This window comes from Carlito syrichta, unplaced genomic scaffold, assembly GCF_000164805.1.
Source record: "Carlito syrichta isolate Samal-C Ts95f unplaced genomic scaffold, Tarsius_syrichta-2.0.1 Scaffold305386, whole genome shotgun sequence".
NCBI classification, from domain to species: domain Eukaryota; kingdom Metazoa; phylum Chordata; class Mammalia; order Primates; family Tarsiidae; genus Carlito; species Carlito syrichta.
In genome coordinates, this window is record NW_007249482.1 from 459695 (window position 1) to 483674 (window position 23980).

The 23980-nt window shown below is 43.1% G+C and overlaps 1 protein-coding gene across 1 annotated transcript in view; it reads left to right on the top strand.

The window, feature by feature from the left end:
- Positions 1–534: 534 nt before the first annotated feature.
- MTF1 (metal regulatory transcription factor 1) overlaps positions 535–23980 on the top strand; it is a 46660-nt gene continuing 23214 nt past the window's right edge. The window contains exons 1-4 of the mRNA XM_008061648.1: positions 535–633; positions 2320–2769; positions 21929–22167; positions 22954–23085. Coding sequence (XP_008059839.1) covers positions 2371–2769; positions 21929–22167; positions 22954–23085 — 770 coding nt within the window. The 5' untranslated portion in view covers positions 535–633; positions 2320–2370. The remainder of the gene's footprint in view (positions 634–2319; positions 2770–21928; positions 22168–22953; positions 23086–23980) is intronic.

The window sequence follows — 23980 nt, forward strand, 5'->3', positions numbered from 1 at the left end:
GAAGGAGAAGAGGCGGTGGCGTCTGATCTGGCTGGGCTAGGAATATTCCTAGTTCTGCCTTTTGGGTCTAATGTTCCTTTTTGGGGGCCTTCCCGTCCACGTTAACTGGTGGGTGATGAGGGAACACTGCAGCCCTAGAAAGAGAAATCCGGAAACGTCACGGCCTTCCAGGCTCTCCCTCGCGGGTCCAAGCCGGGATTCTGATGGCCAACCATGGCTCTTCCTGTTGCAGCTGCGACTGCCAGGGCGAGAGCGGACAATGCAAGCCAGGCTGACGATATTTCGGATTCGTGCTTGGAGATTCGTTTCCTTTTCCTTGAGTCTGGTGCAGCAAGAGCAACACCCTGCCGGGCCGCCAGTGAGCGCCCGGGTGATTCTCCGCGATAGACAAACTCACAGCCGGGGCGACAGCCCCGCGGCGCCCCGGCCCGCCCTCCCGCTCGCCAATTGGAGGCTCGAGCTCAGCCCCCAGACCGTCTAAGCCAATCAGAACTGCCAGAGGAAGGCGGTGCTTCAGTCCCCTCCTTCCTCCGGAAAGCGGAAGCGGAAGTGACGTAGGAAAGGTGGGGGCAATCATGGTGCCGCTGGGGAGGGGAGAAGCTGCTGCTGCCGCCGTTGCCGGGAGCCGCGGAGGTAAAAGGCGAAACTAGACTCGGCCTGGGCTTGGGACTTCTCGGGGGCGCGGGACTTAGGCTCCCTCCTGAAGCATTTCCCAGTTTAGACCTCATTCTGGTCACCATAGGGACCCCACCCCTCCTCTGTTTCCATGGGAATGGGTATCCAGCCCCCCTCCCCTGTTTCCATGGATACCCGGACCCTGCCCCTCTTCGCCCTGCTTGGAGCCCCCCCTCCAGCTTGTCTTCGGATTTTCCTGTGTAGCCCTGGGTTGGGGGTCATCCCAAACAGATTCATTTTCCGAGCCTTCTCTCAAGGGGACTCCGTTCAAACTCCTCGTTGGCCACCCTCAGACCTCCTGGTCTTGTTTCGGACACTTGGTCTTCGCGTTGCCGCCAAGGGTGCCGAGGCAGCCCACTGGGGCCCGCGGTACTCTTATCTCTTCTTTCAGATGCAGCGAAATGTGCATCTATGGGGTTGCGTAAGCCAGAGCTAGGGGTCGGGCCGGTTCTTCCCGGATCCGATCCCTTGGTCTGTCTCTGGAAACCACCTCTCTGTCCAGTCGCCCCACTAAGTGAAGGTTCACTTTCTAACCCAGAGCAGAAGAGACAGATAAAGTGCAAAGCCGGACTAAAAACTGAAAGTGACGTGCTGATTATTTTAACATTCTCTGCTCTGCCTGCCAAACTCACATTTGTAGAGCCTGTGTGTTCACTGGTGAAGGAAGAATCACTATTCCAGAACATGAAAGCTTCAAATTTGGTATTTTTCACAAGAGAGCATATCTTTCCAAGATAGTATTATCTTCCCCAGAGAGTATATCGTCATGTCTTTCATTCATTTAGCTCACATTTTCTGAACCCCTCGTGTCAGTGTACTGTATTAGGGGCTGTAGAAACAAAAGGTAAGACTCATAATTCACTCAGGGCAGAGAGCCCACCATACAAGTTTAGCTTCTGGCTCTCACCATTTTTTTTTTTTTTTTTTTTTAGGAGATGGATACAGGGATCTTCATTAGTTCTGCCTGATTAGGGATTAGCCCCTCCACCCAGAGGCTGAAACATCTGTCTGGGAAGGAAATAAGCAATTCACACTTGTTTCTCTATTTGACTATTTGTCAAATATTGGGCTTTATGTACATTATCTCTTTTATTCCTCATAAAAATTTTGAGAGAACAGGAATTACTAGTCCCACCTTATACAGAGGAAATTTGGGGCACAGAAAAGTTCCCCAGTCATAAAGGGCAAAACTGGAAATTGTAGTTAGATAACTGTCTCCAAAGCCTTGATCCTTCTACCATAAACTGCATGGGGCCATGCACTGCTTTGTGGACTGATTTGGGGGATATTTGAGTGGAGTTTTCTTACATTCATATTTATAGCAACTTAGCCTTGAAGTAGTCAGTGTTCTGTTTGCTTCTTTATCCCCTTTATCTTTAGGTATTTTGACCAAATTTATTTGACAGTAACACGCATTTAGAAGATATTTTCAACTACTAATTACTTCACTTGAAAAAAGGCATTGCTTTTCCTTAAAAATGACTTGATGGTTTCAAAGTTAAATTTTTAGAAAAATTCCCAAGGAGGATGATTTTTTATTTGCTTTGCCTGCTCTTTAAATGAGAGGGAAAATGAACCTTGTAGTTGTTTAGGAAGTCTGTGGGTCTTATTGTGTGATCTAACTCTCACTTTGTTCTGTTGCAGACAGGTCATTACCTTTCCATTTCTCACAATTGGGCTAAGCACGATTGAACCATGGGGGAACACAGTCCAGACGACAACATCATCTACTTTGAGGCAGAGGAAGATGAGCTGACCCCCGATGATAGGTTTGTGGATAAAAATGGACTGGTGCCTTCCTCATCTGGAACTGTTTATGATAGGACCACTGTTCTTATTGAGCAGGACCCTGGCACTTTGGAGGATGAAGATGACGATGGACAGTGTGGAGAACACTTGCCTTTTCTAGTAGGGGGTGAAGAGGGCTTTCACCTCATAGATCATGAAGCAATGTCCCAGGGTTACGTGCAACACATTATCTCACCAGATCAGATTCACTTGACAATAAACCCTGGTTCCACACCAATGCCAAGAAATATTGAAGGTGCAACGCTCACTCTGCAGTCGGAATGTCCAGAAACAAAACGTAAAGAGGTAAGTAAAGCAGTGAGTGAGGTCTCAGTTTGGTTTTGGGGCAAGTCCTTACACAACTCTTGGCAATTTTAGCTGAAGAGTAAAGGAGTTCCTGGGGTTAGGACCTAAAATATTTTCGCTTATTAAAAACACATAGGCTGAGCACTGTGGCTTATGCCTGTATCCCAGTACTTTGGGAGGCTGAGGCAAGAGAATTGCCTGAGCCCAGGGGTTCGAGACCAGCCTAGGCAACTTGGTGAGACCTCATGGCTACATTAAATCAAGAAAATTAGCCGAGTGTGGTGGCACATGCCTATAGTTCCAACTGCTTGGAAGGCTGAGGTGGAAGGATTGCCTGAGCCCAGCTGGTCGAGGCTGCAGTGGCCATGAGTGTGCCACTGCACTCCAGCCTGGGTGATAGAGTGAAATTCTGACTCAAAAAATAAAAATAAGAAATAAAAGCACATATACTTCACATTTTGTTATGACTGCCTTCTGGAACTTTTGGGTTGTATAACCACATTGAAATTTGAGAATACTAAAATTTCTCAAATTTTCTTTCCTAAAACATAAATAAAATAGAAGTTTCACTGAAGTAAATCCATATTTCCGATGCTAAAAGTAAGTAGATTTGATAGTGAAGTGACAAGATTTGACTTATCTTTGGGTTGTGTGTAAATGGTTTGTTTTAGAGATGTGTGTCTGCTGGAATGTTTTATTAGTGAGTGTTTAATGAATAATAAGGGCTAGCTTTCTTTCATATGAAATTCAGGCAAGAGGCAGTAACTGGGAGCTGGTTATCAAAAATAAGTCTTCATGTTTATATTTAGCTAATGTGGGTAAGATCATGCATGTCAGGATGGTTTGAAAACTAAAGCATTTTACAAATTTTACTAGTGGTTATTATTAACAGAATAAAAGTTATAGCTTAAAGGTAGTGATATACATTGTCCAGAAACTATTATAGGACATTTAGAAAAATATAGGCCACTGGTAATTACAGGGCCAGAGACTAAATGTTAGATGTTGCCAAATAGAAATACGATGAGTAACTTAACAAAATACTTTTCTCTTTTGTTGTAGTTGAGGTCTTGAAATTGCATACAGCTTATGCACATGACTTATTCGTGACATATGGCTTTTTCCTTTGCTAGACTAAGAATCCCAGAGCTTAGAATAAACCTTAAACTGTCTCGTCCTGCCTCCATCCTATTCAGGAGTCTTTCTGCAGTATCTCTTATATCCATTCATCTGGTTTTTGCTTGGCACATTTAGAATAATGAGAGCACAGTATTTCACCCCTCAGCCCAACACATATGTTGGCCAGCTCTGATTGTTAGAAAGCTTTTACTTGTATAGAACCAAGAGCTCTCTTTCTGCAGGTACTGCCCACTGGTTCTAGATCTGCCTTCTGGAGTGACCTTCCTCTCCCAGGACAGCCTACCAGCTATTTGAAGATTGTGGGTTTTTCTTTATCTTCTTTTGCACAGGCTAAATACCTCCATTTACTTTAACATCCCTCTTACGACATTTTCCTTAACCTCTCATCAGCCTGGTTACCTTTGAGTGTATGAATTCCAGTTTTCCAGTGTCCTTTTAAAATCCAGAATTGAACACAATCTCACAAGCATGAGTCAACTAGCACTGAATATGTGGCTCTTATCTCTAAATCTAGACACTGTACTACGATTACTATATAGTCTATATTTTATCAGCAGCATCTTACTATTAGCCTGTACTTGGAAATTTCTAGAGTAGTGGTTCTTAACTGCAAGTAGTTTTGCCCCCCAGGAGACATTTTGCAATGCTTGGAGACATTTTTGGTTGGCACACTGGGGAGAAGCTACTGGAATCTAGTGGGTAGAGGCTTAAGACACTGTAAACATTTTACAGTGCTCAGGACAACCCCCTACAACAAAGAATTATCTGGCCTAAAATGTCAGTAGTGCTGGGATTGAGAAACCCTGCTCTAGATTATTCCCCTGTGTGCAGCTGTCAAGTCTTGTGCAATTAAATATGGAGACCTGCATGTAAACCCTAAGAGTATCTCCCTACTAAATGTTATCTTGTTTTCAGCCCAGTATTTGAGTTTGTAGGAGTTCATTTCAATTCAGCAAACATTTATAAAGCAAGGTGCTGTGTTATGCTCTGTGAGGATTACAGATGACTACGATGAGTTACAATATAGAAGTAGAAATATATTTACACCAATAATCATAACATTAGGCACAATGTGGTCAATGTGATGGAGAGTTGCATATGTTGCACTGTGGGGAAGAGAAGCTCATCTTTAGCTTCGGAATCAGGGAAATCTTGTAGAGGAGGTATCATTTGACTAGTCTTTTTGTGTGTGTATGTTGGAGTCTTACTCTGTCGCCCAGGCTGGAATGCATTGACACGCTCATGGCCACCGCAGCCTCGACCTGCTGGGCTCAGGTGATCCTTCTGCCTCAGCCTTCCAAGTAGCTGGAACTACAGGCATGTGCCACCATGCCTGGCTAATTTTTTGATTTATTGTAGAAATGCGGTCTCACCATGCTGCCCAGGCTGGTCTTGAACCCATGAACTCAGGCAATCCTTTCACCTCAGCCTCCCAAAATGCTGGGATTATAGGCATGAGCCACCACACCCGGCTGAGCTGATCTTAAAGAATGTGTGCAATTGAGGACAAAAGGGGAAGGTCTTCCTGAGAGGTGGAAGCAGAGTGAACAAAGGAATGGAGATGGGAAATACAGGCTATTTTCAGGAAAAAGCCAGTTTTCTTGTTAGAAGAGAGGTCAATATACTTTTTCTGTAAAGGGCTAAATAATAAATCTAGGCTTTACAGGTCTCTGTTGCAACTACTCTACTCTTCCATTGTAGCACAGAAGCAACCACAGATAGTACATAAATGAATGAGCACGACTGTGTTCTGATAAAACTTTATTTATAAAAACAAGCAGCAGGCTAGATGACCGTTTGGACTAGAACATAGGGAGTAGTAGGAGATAAGGATGGAAAGATAGCAAAGATCCAAACATGAAAGGCAGTGATAGCATAGTAGGGTTTTGAGCTGTATTCTGAAAATAGTGGGAAGCAACTGGTGGTGTCTGAACCAAGGAGTAATGTGGTTAGTGTGACATTTTAGAAAGATTGATCTGGCAGTAATGGTAGCTTGGAGGCAGAAGGACACTGGACACTTATTGCCCAGTTAGGAGATAGTTGTAGTTTAGGTTTGAGGTTTCATTTAAATCTGATGAAGGATAGTGGCCTTGTATGTGGGAAGAATCAAGAGCTTTTGTAGAGGTATGAGAGAACTTGTACATGTTGTTGTACTTTGAAGAATGAACCATGAGTTGGGCATGATTCAGAGGTTTTATTTTATTTATTTTTGAGTTGAAATCTCACTCTGTTGCCCAGGCACACTGACGGTCACCCAAGCGTCGACCTGCTGGGCTCTGGCAATCCTTCTGCTTCAGCCTTCCAAGTAGCCAGAACTACAGGCATGTGCTACCATGCCTAGCTAATTTTTTATTTGTTGTAGAGACAAGGTCTTGCCAAGTTGCCTGGGCTGGTCTCGAACCCGTGGGCTCAGGCAATCCACTCACCTAGGCCTCCCAAAGTGCTGAGATTACAGACTGAGCCACCAAGCCCGGCCAATTCAAAGGTTTTGATTCATGTTTATTGAAAAGATTCATCCATTGTTCCAAGTGTGTTGAGTTTCTGCTGTCTTAGCATAGCTGCCTGATGAAGAGTCAAGTCTAGGTTAAGAGTTAAGTAGTTCGAGTCCACTGTGGCAGGTACTTTAACAGGCATCTTCAAAGTACTGTGCACGTGCTGAGGAGAAAGTGACTAACTCTGCTCTACTCCCTCTACCCCTGCCTCCAAATGATGATCCTGTTCATAGGAATCCAGATGATGGGAAAAAGTTTGGTGGGAAAGTTAATGCATTTGAGTGTATTGAATGTGTAGTACTTGGAGAAACACAAGTTGAACAAGTTGAAAGCCCCTTGAAATTGTGGAGGCCAGGTGCGGTGGCTCAAGCCTATTACCCCAGCACTTTGGGGGGCCAAGGCGAGAGGATTCCCTGGACCAACCTGGGCAACTTGGTGAGACCTCATCTCTACAATAAATAAATCAGCCAGGTGTGGTGGTGTGCACCTGTAGTTCCGGCTACTTGGAAGGCTGAGGTGGAAGGATTGCCTGAGCCCAGCAGGTCGAGGCTGTGGTGGCCATGAGCATGCCACTGCACTCCAGCCTGGGCAACAGAGTAAGATTCCAATTCAAAAGAAAACGCGGATCACCTGGGTGTGGTGGCTCACGCCTATAACCTGAGCACTTTGAGAAGCCAAGGTGGAGGATTGCCTGAGCCTACAGGTTCGAGACCAGCATGGGCAACTTGGGGAGCCCTCATCCCTACAATCAGTCCAGAAACTAATGGGTGTGGTGGCATGTTCCTGTAGTTCCAGCTACTTGGAAGGCTGAGGTGGAAGGATCGCCTGAGCTTAGCAGATTGAGGCTGCAGTGGCTGTGAGCAGCATGCCACTGCACTCCATCCTGGGTAACAGAGTGAGACTCTGACTCAATTTTAAAAAAAGTGGATCAAGGAAATGGCTTAGAATTAGAGCAGTGGATCCACAGAGGGTGGCAGTTCAAACTGTGAACACCTTACTTGAGGGAGAAGTATGGGTTGGTTTGAGAATTTAAGACTTGGAAGAGGGACTTGGGAACTTCACAGTAGTACATGCAGTGCTGTGGAAGCTGAGGGAAGAGTGTCAAGAAATGTGAATATTCTTATGTGACCTTGCGGAGGGATCGAGAAGCCCAAAAGAAGCCATCAGTTCCGCTGGTTGTATGGTTGTTCACATTCTGAGAAGACTTTCATAGAGCACTGGGGACTGAAGCCAGGTTTTGAGTGATGAAGAAGTGAATAGGTGATAAGGAAGCAGGAAGTGTAAAGTTGTAGTTTTTTTTTTACATTTGGTAGTTGGAGGAAGATGAGTGATGAGGCAGTAGTAGCTCAAGAGGCTTGAATCATTTGTTTGGCACACGAAATTTGAACGTAGTTTAGGACCTAAACTTTGGTTAATGATCACTGTGTGAAAGTGTTTCGTGAACAAATGTTTGGGAAACATTAAGTAAACCAAGACAAGTTTGTTGGTTACAGGACTTCTCAGAGCCTTTGTTGTGCTAATGACCAAGAAGGAAGAAAATGCAGAGTTTTTCAAATGCTGTGAATGCTTTGAACTTGGGAAGCCAATTTCAGTTCTCATTTTTAGGGATCAGTGTTTTGTGGAAAATACGTTTTGGGAAATGCTGATCTAGGCAGAATGGCAGGAGATGGTAGAGAGGGAGTGATTATGTAATAGTGATATTAGCTGTCATGTTCCCACTTTAGTGCTGTTTTCAGATTAGTTTATTCTATTTGCAAGCTTAGTTTGCCATTCATGTCTGCAGGTTGTTGGTAATCATGTCGAACAGGACAAGGTCAAGGATGCTATGAGCATTTTGGTCTTTTGCTCATTCTACTTTCCTCTCACCTACATTTTTCCATTCTATCCATGAGACCTGTGTGAAAGATTCTAGAAACTACTATTGAAATCAAGAGCTTGGGAGTTGGATGGGGATTGAGGGAGAAGCAGCAGTAATTTTAGTCTTTGAAAATCTTGTTTAATGGCCAGACGTTCAGGAGACTTGCCTTCCTGAAGTATCATCTTACTTTAGCTTTTGCTTTGACAGTGATTTTATTTTGGCATTTAAATCTAAGTTTAAAGAGGCCAATGCTTATGACTTTTCATTTTGAGTCAAAGTCTCACTCTTTTGCCCAGGCTTGAATGCAGTGGCATGATAACGGCTCACCACAGCCGCAACCTCCTGGGCTCAGCAGTCCTTCCATCTCAGCCTCCCAAGTAGCTGGGATTACAGGCACATGCCATCACACCAGCCTAGGGTTTTTTTTTTTTTGTAGAGATGAAGTCTTACTGTGTTGCCAGGCTTGTCTCAAACTCCTCGGCTCAAGTGATCCTCCTGCCTTAGCCTCCCAAGTGCTGGAATTGCAGGTGTGAACCACCACACCTGTCCTGTTTATGACTATTTAATAACACACTCCATGATCCCTACCCTCCCTTACACCCCCATCTTTTTTTTTTTTTTTTTTTTTTTAGAGGCAGGGTCTTGCTCTGCTACCCAGGCTGGAGAGCAGTGGTGCTATCATAGTTCACTGTAACCTCGAACTCCTGGGCTCAAGCAATCCTCCCACCTCAGCCTTCCAAGTGTCTAGGACTGCAGACATACACCACCATGCCTGGCTTTTTAAAAAAATTTTTGTAGAAATGTGATCTTGCTGTATTGCCCAGACTGGTCTTGGACTCCTGGCCTCAAGTAGTCTTCCTGCCTCAGCCTCCCAAGTGCTGGAATTATGGGTATGAGCCACCATACTTGGTTGCCCCCTTTTTTAAAATGCTTGCTTTTTTTTTTCCATCTTCATGCATAGATGTTACTCTGAGAAATCAAGTCATTTGATAATTCGTTAGTCTTCTTGACATCCTAAGCAGCTTATTTTCTGAGTCAAATTTTAGCCTGAGTTTCCTGCTTATCCTTGATTGTTCTATTGTTTCATATTGTGTCTAGCTGGTGTACCTATTTATTCATGTTGTTTTCCTTATACTTGTGTTGTGCAAAAATAAACCAACCAGAACCTTGCCACAGGTACTGTCTTTTCCTACCACAAAGCCACTGGTCATTTTGACTCGAATTTCCCATATCTTATTCTCATGCTTGCCATTTTATTACTGTCTTCCTGCTGATTTGGTAGTTTTGATAAATTTATAATCAAAATATTGTTGTTCTTCTCAAAAACATTTTTTTTTTTTTTTTGGTAAATAGTAGAAGTTTATTTCTCATAGTTCTGGTGACTGGGAAGTCCAAAATCGAGATATTGGCTTCAGTGTCTGGTGAGGGCCTTCCCATTGCATTCTTACATGGTAGAGTTCAAAAAAGGGCCTGAGCTAGCTCCCTCCAGTCCTTTTATAAGGCACTAATCTATTAATGTGAGTGGAACCCTCATGACTCTATCCCTTCATACCTGTTCATTACCTGGCAGAATACTCAAGAAATTTAGATTAAAAAGAGATTATTATATAAATCAAGAGTGCTTGGCATTTATGATGAACCATGGCACAATTCCCCTGAGTTGGGTCAATCACATTATCCCCAGGCCCTGACATTCAGGTGTACGATTTGCCCAGGCCAGGCCCATAGCGCTGAGTATCCATACTGAGCTCCTGTCCTTTCCAAAAGACCCCTCCACCACAGTGGGGGTTAAGTTTCAACATATAAGTTTGGAGGAACATTCAGACCATAGCAGGTGGGCTACAGAAGTGATGTATCAGTTAAGTTATAAATCTGGGAGTCAGACAGATTTCAATGTACATTTGTGACCTTGAACAAGTTATTTATCGTCTTCGACCCTCATCTATAGAGTAGAGACAATAATTCACATTTCCTAGGGATTCTGTACAGCACCTGCAAGGAGCCTAGGGGTTCCTGGTATGTGGTAAGCGCTTAGTAAATGGAGTTTTTACTTTTATTTAAGCACATGGCCCAATGCAGCTCTCATGACAATGTTGCTTGATGGGTCCTTTCTTGGATTGTTTGACCTTTCTTATGTAAGTTTGAGAATCTTACTTGTCAAAAACATTCTTAAGGGTTGCTTCTTAAGGCTTTTCTACTCCAGGTTTCTAAGCAGTTGTATTTTCTTTCTCTTTTTTTTGAGTTGGAGTCTCACTCCATCGCCCAGGCTGGAGTGCAGTGGCATGCTCGCGGCCACCCCAGCATCGACCTGCTGGGCTCAGGTGATCCTTTGACCTCAGCCTTATTGTAGAGATGAGGTCTCACCAAGTTGTCCAGGCTGTTCTTGAACCCATGGGCTCAGGCAGTCCCCTCACTTCGACCTTCCAAAGTGCTGGGATTGTAGGCTTGAGCACTGCGCTCAGCCAGCAGATGTATTTTCTTTGGTTGGTTTGTGCAGTCCGTGGTTTCCTAAACTTTCTTGCATCTGTGCCCTTCAGAGAACCTTCCAAGACTGTCTAGTTACTTGTTCATCCACCTCTGTCTGAACTACACTGGAACATGGTGTATCTTCATGGCTAACTGACTTTGCCAGTTTTCTGCTGAATCATTGGCCAAGGAGTATGAAAAAAACAAAGGAATCGCCTGGGCGTGGTGTCTCACATGTGTAATCCCAGCATTTGCCTTCCTGAAGTACCATCTTACCTTAGCTTTTGCTTTGACAGTGATTTTTTTTTTTTGAGTTGGAGTCTCACTTAGTTGCCCAGACTGGAGTGCAGTGGCCGCTCCTGGCCACCGCAACCTTGACCTGCTGGGCTCCGGCGATTCTTCCACCTCAGCCTTCCAAGTAGCTGGAACTACAGGTGCGCGCTACCATACCCGGCTAATTTTTTGATTTATTGTAGAGATGAGGTCTTGCCAAGTTGCCCAGGCGGGTCTTGAACCCATGGGCTCAGGCAATCCACTCATCTCAGCCTTCCAAAGCGCGGGATTACAGGCTGACAGTGATTTTATTTTGGCATTTAAATCTAAGTTTAAAGAGGCCAATACTTACGACTTTTTATTTTGAGTCTCACTCTATTGCCCAGACTTGAATGCAGTGGCATGATCACGGCTCACCACAGCCGCAACCTCCTGGGCTCAGCAATCCTTCCATCTCAGCCTCCCAAGTAGCTGGGATTACAGGCACATGCCATTGTCTGAGCCCAGGGTTCGAGACCGGCCTGGGCAACTTGATGAGACCTTGTCTCTACAGTAAATAAAAAAACTAGCCAGGTGTGGTGATGCTTGCTTGTAGTTCCACCTACTTGGAAGGCTGAGGCAGAAGAATCACCTGAGCCCAGCAGGTCGAGGCTGTGGTGGCTATGAGCGTGTTACTGCACTCCAGCCTGGGTGACAGAGTGAGACCCTGACTAAAAAATAATAATAATAATCACGAATCATATACCAAATAAGTTCTTCAAAGTATTCCAGTGTATCAATTGGGGAAGAATATTCTTTTCTACCGAGAAGCACTATTGCAGTGATGTTTTTAGGTGGTTTTGTATATTGCTGTTGTATGTACCACGATTGACTTACTTGATCAGTGACATTCCAAGTGATTTTTTTTTTTTTTTTTTGGTGCAATATATTTAAAGTACAACAGGAAAAATGTGACTCTAGTGTTTTGGAACCTTTTTTCAATGTGTCCTTTCCTTTGGGAGACCTAGTTCCAGTCTCATTCCTCATTATAAATCCCTCAGGGAGCAGAATGATCCACTAACCAAACCAGGTTATTGCTGACTCTCCCAGAAGGGAACTGCCCACTTTGTAGTCTTTGCATACTGCGATAACATTTCTTTGCAGGTCCCCTTTTGAACTCCTATGGCTACATGTGTGAGGCTCTGGGAATCCAGGACAGGAAGCGCTTTTCATTACCACCATATGAAGCCATTTCATCAGTGCCCCCTACATGTCTGCATGTAGCTAATGCACCTTTCCTTAGTCATCAGCATTTTTAATCTCTTTGGCTTGCTGTCCTGGGAAGAGGACAACGGTGGTTTTGTGCACATATTGGTTTTCACACTTGGTGCTATAGGAATTACAGGTCTCAAACTTGCATTTTATGTAGGCTGTACATGTTAGGTGTTGTTAAAATTTTGCTGTTGTGGAACATTGGTTAAAGAACCTGAATCTTAATGTTTTTCTCCCCTCTTATCTAAATCAAGCTTACTCTTAAAATTGTTTCTTCTGTGATATGCAAAGGAATGGTTTCAACCTAGGTTCCATCTTTGTTCTGGTATATACTAGCTATATGGCCTTGGGCAAGCTGCTCTTTTTCCTCTTTTGTAAAGTTGAAATTAAAATGTTCCATTGCACTTTGTGAAAATTCGGTGAGATTTATTCATATATAAATACACAACAGTATATGCACAAAACATTTAACATAGTGTCTGGTATATCATGGTTGTTCAGTGAATGTTCCTTTGCTTTCTTTTCCTCATCGACTCCCCAAGGTTCTTGAAGGAGATAAGGAGGTAATCTCCAGTTTAAAAAGAGGTTAAGATTGGTACTGTGGCTCATGCCTATAATCCTGGCACTTTAGGAGGCAGAGGCGGGAGGATTGCTTGAGCTCAAGAGTTCCAGACTAGCTTAGGCAACATAGCAAGACCTCATCTACAAAAAATTAGCTGGGCATGGTAGTGTGCGCCTATAGCCCTGGCTACTCAGGAGGCTGAGGTGGAAGTATCACCTGTGCTCAGGAGGTCAAGGTGTGGGGAGTGGTGATCATGCCACTGCACTTCAGCTTGGATGACAGAGTGAGACCCCAACTCAAAAAAAAAAATAGAAGAAGAAGAAGTTAAAATATTAAAATGAACTGGGCGTAGTGGCTCACACCTATAATCCCTGCACTTTGGGAGGCTGAGGTGAGAGGATAGCCTGAGTCCATGGGTTCAAGACAAGCCTGGGCATCTTGGTGAGACCTCATCTCTACAGTAAATCAAAAAATTATCTGGGTGTGGTGGCTCACACCTGTAATTCCAACTACTTGGAAGGCTGAGGCGGAAGGATCGCTTGAGCTCAGCAGATTGAGGCTGCGGTGGCCGTGAGCATGCCACTGCACTCCAGCCTGGATGACAGAGTGAGACTCTAACTCAAAAATTAAATAAAGTAAAATATTAAAATGTTCTTTATTAGGAACTCTTTGGGAAGTATTTTCTCCTTGTGACTGGGTTCCAGGATAGACCACAGACGTCTTGGTAACTTCTAACTAGCTGAATTGTTGAATTAATACCACTATGGAGTATAAACCGCCATTTTAAATGAGAACGTGTTTTAAAATGAGAACACGTGTGTAGTCTCTTACAGGGGTTCTCTGGACACCAGCTCTTGCCACAGGTAATCTTCTGTTCTCATGCTCAGATCAGTTTCCTTTGATTTCCTTAGTCCCAGGCCACTGAAAGTTGTTTCCATGATAGGCATTTCGGGCACCAGGCAAAGGTGAGGGTTCTTTTTTTCTTTTGAGTTGAAGTCTCAATCTGTCACCCAGGCTGGAGTGCAGTGGCACACTCACAGCTACCCCAGTATTGACTTGCTGGGCGCTGGCAATCCTTCCACCTCAGCCTTCCAAGTAGTGGGAACTATAGGCGTGTGCTACCACACCCGGCTAATTTTTGATTTATTGTAGAGACGAGGTCTCGCCAGGTTGCCTGGGCTGGTCTCAAACCCATGGACTCAGGCAATCCACTCGCCTTGGCCTCCCAAAGTGCTGGGATTACAGGCTAAGCCACCAAGCCCGGCCGGTGAAGGCTCTTAAAGCTAAAGAATGAATACTCCTATGATGCTAGTGGTAGAGAGAAGGTAAGATAACTAGCATCTGCTGAATACCTGCTATGTACCAGTCACCGTGCTATAAGCTTTAATATAGTTTTGTATTTACTTTTTCTTTTCTTTTTTTTCCGAGACAGTATCTTGCTCTGTTTCCCAGGCTGGAGTGCAGTGGTGCAATCATAGCTCATTGTAACCTCAGACTCCTGAGTTCAAGTGATCCTCCCACTTTAGCCTCCCAAGTAGCTAGGATTGCAGGTGCATGCTTGGCTATCTTTAAAAAAATTTTTGTAGAGATAGGTTTTATTATATTGCCCAGGCTGGTCTTGAACCCCTGTCTCGGGTGATCCTCCTATCTCAGACTCCCAAAGCACTGGGAATACAGGCATGATTATATTTGATTTTTATTTTTTATTTTATTTTATTTTTGAGTCAGAGTCTCACTTCGTCGCCCAGGCTGGAGTGCAGTGGCATGCTCACGGCCACCGCAGCCTCAACCTGCTGGGCTCAGGTGATCCTTCCACCTGAGCCTTTCAAGTAGCTGGGACTGTCGGTGCACACTACCATGCCCATCTAATTTTTTGATTTATTGTAGAGATGAGGTCTCACCAAGTTGCCCAGGTTGGTCTCCAACCCTTGGGCTTAGGCAATCCTCTCTCCTCAACCTCCCAAAGTGCTGGGATTACAGGCTTTAGCCATTGCACCTAGTCTATATTTGATTTTTATAACGATCTTGTAAAATAGGTACTATTAGCCCCTATATTACAGATGAAAAAACTATATTATAAATATATAAAACTATATTTGAACTGAGCACTTTCTAGCCAAGGCCTGTGCTTTCTACCATAATATACCACTTTTGAAAGGACTGAATAATTGAACACTGAGACCTCTTGGCTGCGAAAACAGTTAAGAAATGAAGGGACAGCAGGAAGATAGTTCTGTATGGGTAAAGTGTTGAGTTTTGTGAACAGCTATATGGACTCAGCTCTGGTGGTGGGAGATGAGAGGCTTGTTGAAGAAATGGGGTCCATTCAGAGTTCTTATATTTCTGCATTGAGCTTTCTGGTTGCCCATTATGGAGGAGAAGAAATGTTATCAATGCCAATATGGGGAACAGAGTTGGAGTCGGGGAGAAGGAAGGAAAATCCCTGGTAATGGGGAGGAAACGGCAGTTGCCACAGTTCCAACAGTCACGACACTCATTTACTTGTAAGAATGTATGCTAGGTGCTCAGAATCAGGACTCCCTTTTCTTATGGAGTAGAGTGTAGATGTGTGTAACATGTAGTTCTTGCTTTCACTTTTTTTCCCTCCAGGAGAAACCCAGCCTTTTATCTTTTTCCCATTTTTTTTTTTTTTTTTTTTTAGTGTCAGAGTCTCAATCTGCTGCCCAGGCTGGAGTGCAATGTGGCATGCTCATGGCTGCCACAACCTCGACCTGCTAGGCTCAGGAGAGCCTTCCACCTCAGCCTTCCAAGTAACTGGAACTACAGGCATGTGCCACCATGCCCTGCTAATTTTTTAATTTATTGTAGAGACGAAGTCTCGCCAAATTGCCTAGACTGGTCTCGAACCCCTGGGTTCAGGCAATTCTCTTGCCTCTGCCTCCAAGTGTACTGGGATTACAAGCGTGAGCCACCACACCCAGCCTATCTTTTTCTAATTTTTTAAAGCTTTATTTCCTGGATTTGCAGTGTTTAATTTTTTCACTTTTGCTTATCTCATTTACCTTTCTTCTCTGAGTTTGTTTACTTGAAAGGGTAGTCATCTTTGTTAAACATTTCTCTCTTCTGGAACTGCATGTGAATCAGCATCATTCTCTGAAAGCTCATAGTTTCTGCCCATTACATGCATTAGAGTCCAACCTTAGTGAATCTAACCTGTGCTCTCTCCATGTTCCTTAGCATGGTAATTGTCAGCCATTTGAAACCATACAGGAAAATGAAAGTCATGCTTAGAATCTGAAGCTCTTTTGGAGAAATAATTTTTCTTTATCATCCAACAGAATCTTTGATGACATTATGTTCATATTATAGATTCTTTTTTTTTTTTTTTTTTTAAGAGACAAGATCTCGCTCTTGCCCAGGCTAGAGTACAGTTGTACAATTGTAGCTCACTGTAGCCTCCAATTCCTGGGCTCAAGCAATCCTTCCAGCTCAGCCTCCCAAGTAGCCTGGATTATAGGCATGTGCTACTGTGCCTGGCTCTCTCATTCTTTTTTTTTTTTTTGAGTTGGAGTCTTTGTTGCCCAGTGACACGCTCATGGCTACCTCTACCTGCTGGGCTTAGATGATCCTTCCGCCTCAGCCTTCTAAGTAGCTGGAACTACAGGCGCGTACCACCACGCCCAGCTAATTTTTGTTTTTAATTTATTATAGAGAAGAGGTCTCGCCAAGTTGCCTAGGCTGATCTTGAACCCGTGGGCTCAAGCAATCCTCTCACCTTGGCCTCCCAAAGTGCTGGGATTATAGGCATGAGCCACAGCGCTGGCTCTCATTCATTTTGATAAGCAAAATAATTATGTGTTACCTCTCCTTAATGTTCTTAAATTCAGGCTGAGGATCACCTTCTTCAAGAAGTCTGTCTTTAGTCATCCTCAAGTCTCAGCTGGATGCTTCTTTTATGTATTTTCATAGTATGTGGTACAATTTCTCCAACCATACTGTTCTCATCTGTTTGTTTTTTGATTCTCCTTTTGACTTTGAGCTCCTTGAGAGCAGGGGAAATTCTTTTTTTTAAATTCCTAGCACCTAGGACAGTATAATTCCTGGAACATAATTTTTTTAATGTATGAGTGATAAACCTTAATTGTATTTAAATATGCAATGTTGCAATACCTCCTCTGTAACCATGAAAACCTACAGTGTTTTTTGCAACTTCCTGTTCTGATCCAGTTTGAGGAGATTTAGTTTTCCCTTTTTGTGAAATTTGGTGCTGTTTAAAAATGATTCTGAAAGACACAGAGTAATGACTTCTACTTACTGTCTCCTTCCAAATGAGATGAGAGATTACTCATTTATTCAGCATAGTATGAGGGGGAGCAGGCATTTGCTTTGACAGTCAGCTGTCTCCCACATTTTTAAATACAAATGCTTTCCCCAGTCTATGTGCTCTCCCAACTTTCTATCCTCCTCCCGCCTCTGCTCAGCCAGGTTTCTTCAGAGCATAGATGGATCTCATTGTCTCACATTCTCACTTCTCTTGTTACCACTCCAGTGAAGCTGGTCATGCTGGGGCAATTATGACCTGCGAGTCAGCTAAGTCCAAGAAATGCTTTACCAGTCATCTCTGCCACATTTGACCTAGTTGATCATTCCCCTTGTAACTCTATTCCTTTGTCACTTGCAGTCCTTGTCACTACTTTGTCAACATTAAGGTCCACGGATTTGGTTTTGTTTGTTTGTTCATTCATTCAAAAAATATGAACCAAGTGCTACTTCTCCACAAGGCTGGTCCTGGAGATTTTGTCAGTGAACAAGATAAACATGGTCCCTACTCTCATGGAGCTTACAGTCCAGCTGTGAAGTAGCCATTCATTCCTTTAATTCAACAAATATTTATTTACTGCTTGCTGTTTTCCAGATTCTCTTGTGCCTAATAACTAAAGATAATAAACTGTTTAATGGTGTAATTATTGCATCTCAATTGTATCATATGCTTTAAAGAGATACAGAAGCTATGAAACCCTATAGTAAGGATATTTATTTTAGTTTGAGGTGGAAGTAAGGGCAGTCAGGGAAGAGTTCCTTGAGGAAGAAACATTTAGTGGAACTTTGAATTGTCCAATTAAAAGAATGTGGATGGGAGTAGGGTTTGGCAGTGCAGAGAGACCGAAGCGGGGTTAGTTAATTACTTATTGCAGTTACTTATAAAGTAAAGTTATCAGCTGTTATAGCATCTTAAGAATGAAATTCTGCTCTTATCACTCCCCATTGTTGTAAGCTTTATGCTTGAGACATGCAGACTCTATTGCAATCACCTCTTGTGTGGCAGTGGGAAGAGTCAGGAATGAATAGGGGACAGAGCACTTGCCTAAAGAGCCTGAAGACTTGTGCAAGATCATACTGGGGCTTGGACAGATGAGAGAGGGAGTGAGAGGGGAGACAGGAAGAGTCAGGGCTCTTCCCTACCCCATTCCACAGGTTTTAGAGGTTAGCAAACCATGGCCCACAGGCCAGATCCATCCAGTTGCTTGTTTTTGGGCTAAGAATGGTTTTTACATTTTAAATAATTTTTTAAAAAATCATAAGGAGAAAAATATTTCATGATATGTGAAATTCAGATTTCAGTGTCCATAAATACAGTTTGTTTGGAACAGAGCCTTTCTGGTTCATCTGTGTATTATCTGTGACTGCTTTAACAAGCAGTGTGGCAGGGTGAGTAGTGAGAGACCATAAGGCTTCCAGATCCTAAAGTATTTCCTGTTTGACCCTTCACAGAAAATTTTGTCCACCTTGAGTCACACTCAGCCTTATTTAAATTCTGTTGTCTGAAACTGAATGTTCCTCTCCTGTCTGAGGCTTTTTGCTCCTCCCAGGCTTTTGAATATCTTTCTCATCTTTGTGTTCCTTCCTAGATCTTCAGCTTCTCTTTCTTTCATGACCTTCCTCCCTCCAGGTATGTTCAAGAACTAGCCTACTTAAAAAAAAACAAAAAACTTTGTCAACTCAAAAGTGTACTTGTGTTGCTGCTCTTCATTGCTAGTCTCTGCCTCCACTTCGCATTTCATTTACTTACCTTAAGCCAGACCCTGACCCCCATCAGTCTGCTGAAACTGGTCTTGTTCAGGTATTAGCAGATTCCTAGCTGCCGGATCCATTCCCCGTTCCCAGTCCTCATGTTCCTCGTTTTTTTGGTGTTTAACATTTGATTATTCCCTTTTCCTTAAGACCCTTGCTGTTACCTGTTTATCAAAGTCTCCTGCCACAGACTTCCTTCTTAGCTTCCAGCCTGTATGTCCAACTGTCTCCTAGACATTTCTACCTGGAAGTCCTGGCAGTACTTCCAACCCATCTTACCATCTCTCCCTGTCTTCCATCCAGCCCCAGATTGGTAGTGTGACCATCTGTCTAGTCATTCAGGCCATAATCTTGGGGGTTGATCTTAGTTTTGCCTCTTCTCCACCCTTCTGCTCCTCAGCACCCAGTTGTCACTACAGCCAGTCATATGTCCTGCTTATTTTCTCTGGAATTTATCTCTCACAATACCCACTGTCACGTCCCTTGTTCAGGCCCTTTTCATCTCTCTCCTGGACTGTTGTCCCTCTTCTTTTCATTTCTGTCCCTCTACTCTCTTACCCTTCCGCCCCTTCTCCACAAGACTGCCAGAGTAATCTCTCTAGAACCCCACATCTGACTGTGTTGCTATCTTGGTTAAAACCTGTGGCTGGCTCCCATTGCCTCTTCCTCTACACCATAGCTTAGCTAAGGAGGCCTCGCCTTACTTTTGTCGAGTCTTCTCATTCCAGTCGCTAACATTCTGAGAATGCTTGTGGCTCACTGCCAGTACACTCAGACATCTGTCCATGCAGTTCCCAGTCTGTTCCCTCTTTCTGAAATGCCCTTCTCTTCCTGGTTAGCCTGAGGAACTCCATTTCTGCTTATCCCTAAAAAACAGAAACACAAATAAAACTCCTCAATTCAGAGAGAGTAAGTCAGCTTTTCGGCCTTCACTAATTTCTGCTCTGAGAGGGGTTAGATGTTCCCTCTTTCAGGTTTCCAAAACACCTTGTGCATATATCTGTTGGAGTGCTCAGCACAGTGAATAATATTTCGAACACACATCTCCTCCTTACAAGTGATGCTTCTAAAAGGCAGAGATTTTGTCTTGTTCACTTTTTTATCCATGATATCTAATATGTTACCTGGAACATAGTAGCTGGTAACTGTTGAATATTTGGATTGTAATCGTGTAATTGGAGATATGGACTGAAGTTTTGGAAAGAGGTTAGGGTGAAAGATTTATGCACATGAAGATGCTGGTTAACGCTAAAAGGTAGATGATACTAGCACCTTGATATGTATTGTACAGCATCTAATAATTTACAGAGTGTTTTCACAAATGTTTTATCTCTTTTTGTTCTACCTGAAAGCAGTGTAAGTTAGGCAGAGCAGGCATTAATATTTGCAATTTAGAAATAAAGCACTTAGCCTGGCATGGTGGTGTACACCTGTGGTTCCAGTTACTTGGGAGGCTGACATGGAAGGATCACCTGAGTCCAGCAGGTCGAGGCTGCGGTGGCCATGAGCGTGCCACTGCACTCCAGCCTGGGTGACAAAGTGAGACTCCAACTCAATAAATAAATAAATACATACATAAATACATAAATAAACATTTTTAAAAAATGAGATAAAGAACCTGGGACTGGGTGTGGTGGCTCATGCCCGTAATCCCAATACTTTGGGAGGCTAAGGCAAGAGGATTGCTTGAGGCCAGGAGTTTGAGATCAGCCTGGACAACATAGCAAGATCCTGTCTACAAAAAATTAAAAGGAGCTTTAAAAAGAAACAAAGAATTTGAAGCTAAGAGAATTGAAATACCTCAAGGTCCTAAACACTAGCATAATTCAATGTAAGCATTATGTTGAACATAAGTGCCAGCATTCAGTCTTTTGCCGCCAAGTCTGATGCTACTTCTATCACATCAGTATACATATGGGGAAGGTCTGGGGGGAAGTGAGAGACAAGTTTTGGAATACACCTACATGTAGAGTTTAAGGGAAAGAAGTGTCTCAGAGAAGGAGATAAAGTGCGCCCTAAGGCATTACTGTGTTGTGAAGGGCAAGTTTTCAGAAGATGAATGCATCATCAAGGAGATATATTTGCAAATAGTCAAGGAAAATAGGGAAGGATGAAAGAGTTGGGTTACCAGGAAGTTCAAGAGAATAATCTTATGCTGTGAAGCCAGTTTGTACAAATGAAGAAATAGTGGGCATTGGAGGGGAATGGAGGCACACATGTCAACTACTCTTTCAAGAAGCTCGGTGGTAAGAGGAAACAAAGAGGCAGTTAGTTTGGGAAATGTCATGCCACCAAATATTCCAAAAAATGTGCAGTGCATTGTCTGCATCTCGAAGACTTGAAAATATACATTGTTGAGCCCAGGAGTTAGAGACAGCCTGGGCAACGTAGTGATCCTGTCTCTGTGGAAAATAAAAAAAAAATTAGCTGGGCATGGTGGCTCACACTTGTAGTCCCAGCTACTCGAGAGGCTGAGGGTAGGAGGATCACTTAAACCCAGAGGATCACTTGAGCCCAGGAGGTTGAGGCTGCAGTGAGCTGTGATCATGCCATTGCACTCCAGCCTGGGCAACAGAGTAAGACCCTAACTCAAAAAAAGAAAATAAAATATGCTGTGGAAACAATCTAGGGAAATACTGATTGATGATTAAACATATAAATTTTAGGATGTTTTAGAGTCAACATTGGTCAATATCAATCAAGTTATATGGTACCAGAGGGTAAAAAAATTAATCAAGACTTGAAACAAAGTTAAGATCTTATTTGTATACAGATAGCTGTAACAGTATATGTCCACCTTTAGGGGATATTATACTATAGTATATATGCTATACTGTACACTGTAGTCTGTAAACACTCCTATATTTATTTAGAATATTCATCTACATGCAAGCTTGTCTCATTATGTGTTGTCCAGGTATGATTTGATCAACAGGAAGGTTTCCCTGTTAGAGGTTGTTGTCTGTGTTTATGATGAAAACCCATTTGAATTGTCCACATCTCCTTTGAGCTGAGTTCGTGGGGAGGGAATTAAGCTCTGGGCTGCTGTTTTGTCCTGTTGATGAGGTGTTCTCTGTCTGCCAGGTAAAGCGGTACCAGTGCACCTTTGAGGGCTGTCCCCGCACCTACAGCACAGCAGGCAACCTGCGCACCCACCAGAAGACTCACCGAGGAGAATACACCTTTGTTTGTAATCAGGAGGGCTGTGGCAAGGCCTTCCTTACCTCGTACAGCCTCAGGATCCACGTGCGAGTGCACACGAAGGAGAAGCCATTTGAGTGTGATGTGCAGGGCTGTGAGAAGGCATTCAACACACTGTACAGGTGGGCCTCTTCTCCCCTGCTCTGTCAACCTCTGGCCCTCACTCAGACTCGTTCTCCTTGCACAGGAGAAATGTTCACTTTTGGGGCTTCAGGGAACACAGATATGCTCATCTGTTTAAAATTCATTAGAGGAACTTGTTACTTAAAAGAGGACCTATCTTGGATTGGTTAGAAGTAGTAGTACAGTTGTGTTTAGATTTGCCTCTCATGAAGTGACATTCTGGCCTGGGGATTTTAGTATTGGCATAATGTCTCCCTTTAGCTCAGGATCTTTGTACTAAGAGTTCTGTAATTTTCGTTCCTGCCTCACCTTGAAAATAACTTTTTTTTACCCTCATTGGGAGTGGCCCACTCGATAGCCATTGCTCTTTTCCACATTTGTATCAGGAGACTTGTATTCGTTTTTAATATCGGGTATAAAATAACAAAAATAACAATGGCTAACACTTTAATCGTGGGCCAGGCACGATTCCAAGTGCCAATCCTCACAATAGTTGAAAAGTAAATGGAAGCACAGAGAGGTTCTATAACTGACTGAAGGTCCCTCATCCAAATAGGATGTGGGGCCAGGATTTGAATCCTAGGCAGTCTGTCTCCAGAGTCACACTGATACCACTATGCTGTTTATGTCTCTAAATTTTTCTTTGAGTAAAGAATTTTGGATGCTAGTATGTTATGGGTATAGAATTATTATGCACTTGATCCTGAAGCACATTAAGCTGGTATGAGGTGACTTAAGTTGTGTAGTACTTGATAACAAAGGGAATTTCTCTGTAATATTTGCAGGCTAAAAGCACATCAGAGGCTTCACACAGGGAAAACATTTAACTGTGAATCTGAAGGCTGCAGCAAATACTTCACCACACTCAGTGATCTGAGGAAGCACATTCGAACCCATACAGGAGAAAAGCCATTTCGGTAGGTCTTACTGTTTCCTGTTTGTCACTGACCAGGTTTCAGCTGGGTGTCTTAATGTACTCTGAAATTGTTCAAGGTAAAAAGAAAAAACTCCCTTCACTAGTTCTTTCTGTGGCAGTGGTAGCTCACTCCAGGACAGCTATAACCAACTGCTGCAGATTAGAGGAGTGCTGATGGATTCCAGGAGCATCCCCACTCTGTGGATGATGGCCTTTCTGCCTCATTTTTCCCTTTTGTTCAAGAAACATTCATTGGAACTCACTTATGTGGTAGGTGCTTTTATTAGAGTTAGAGAACTACTCAGAAGCAGGCTTTCCTCCCAAGATCCTTAGTGTGGTAGGAAAGAACTCCAAGTCAGTAGTCAGTATTTGAGGCTGCAACATGCCCTAAGTGCCTTGAGCACAGAGTGAGGAATACTTACTTAAGAATCAACAGGGGACAGGGGAAGAAGACAGGAAGGGAAATGAGGGATAGGAATGCTTAAGTTTGTGGTACAGGTATTTTATTTTGTTGCTTGTTCAGTTGTTACTTTGTAATATTTCGTGTGTAACAGAAACATATAGAAGCATTCATTTTTATTTATATATGTCTACATGCATACATATATATATCTCTAATAGATAGATGTACTGTAAGCTTGAAGGAGGGACTTGTGTCATCTTTTCTTCTCTGCTCATAGCATATAGTATGGTTCTAGGTGTCAGTAGGTGTTCAGAAACAACTTTTGGATGATTATATTTATAATAAGACAGTCCGTTTATAAGGATCCTCTAAATGTAATATAGATAGATGTATTACTGAAAATTGCTCATAAACAATGTCTTTGAATTTTGGCAGGAGATATCATGTCTATATTCAAGACATTTTAAAATTTGCTGCCTGTCCATTCTCAAAT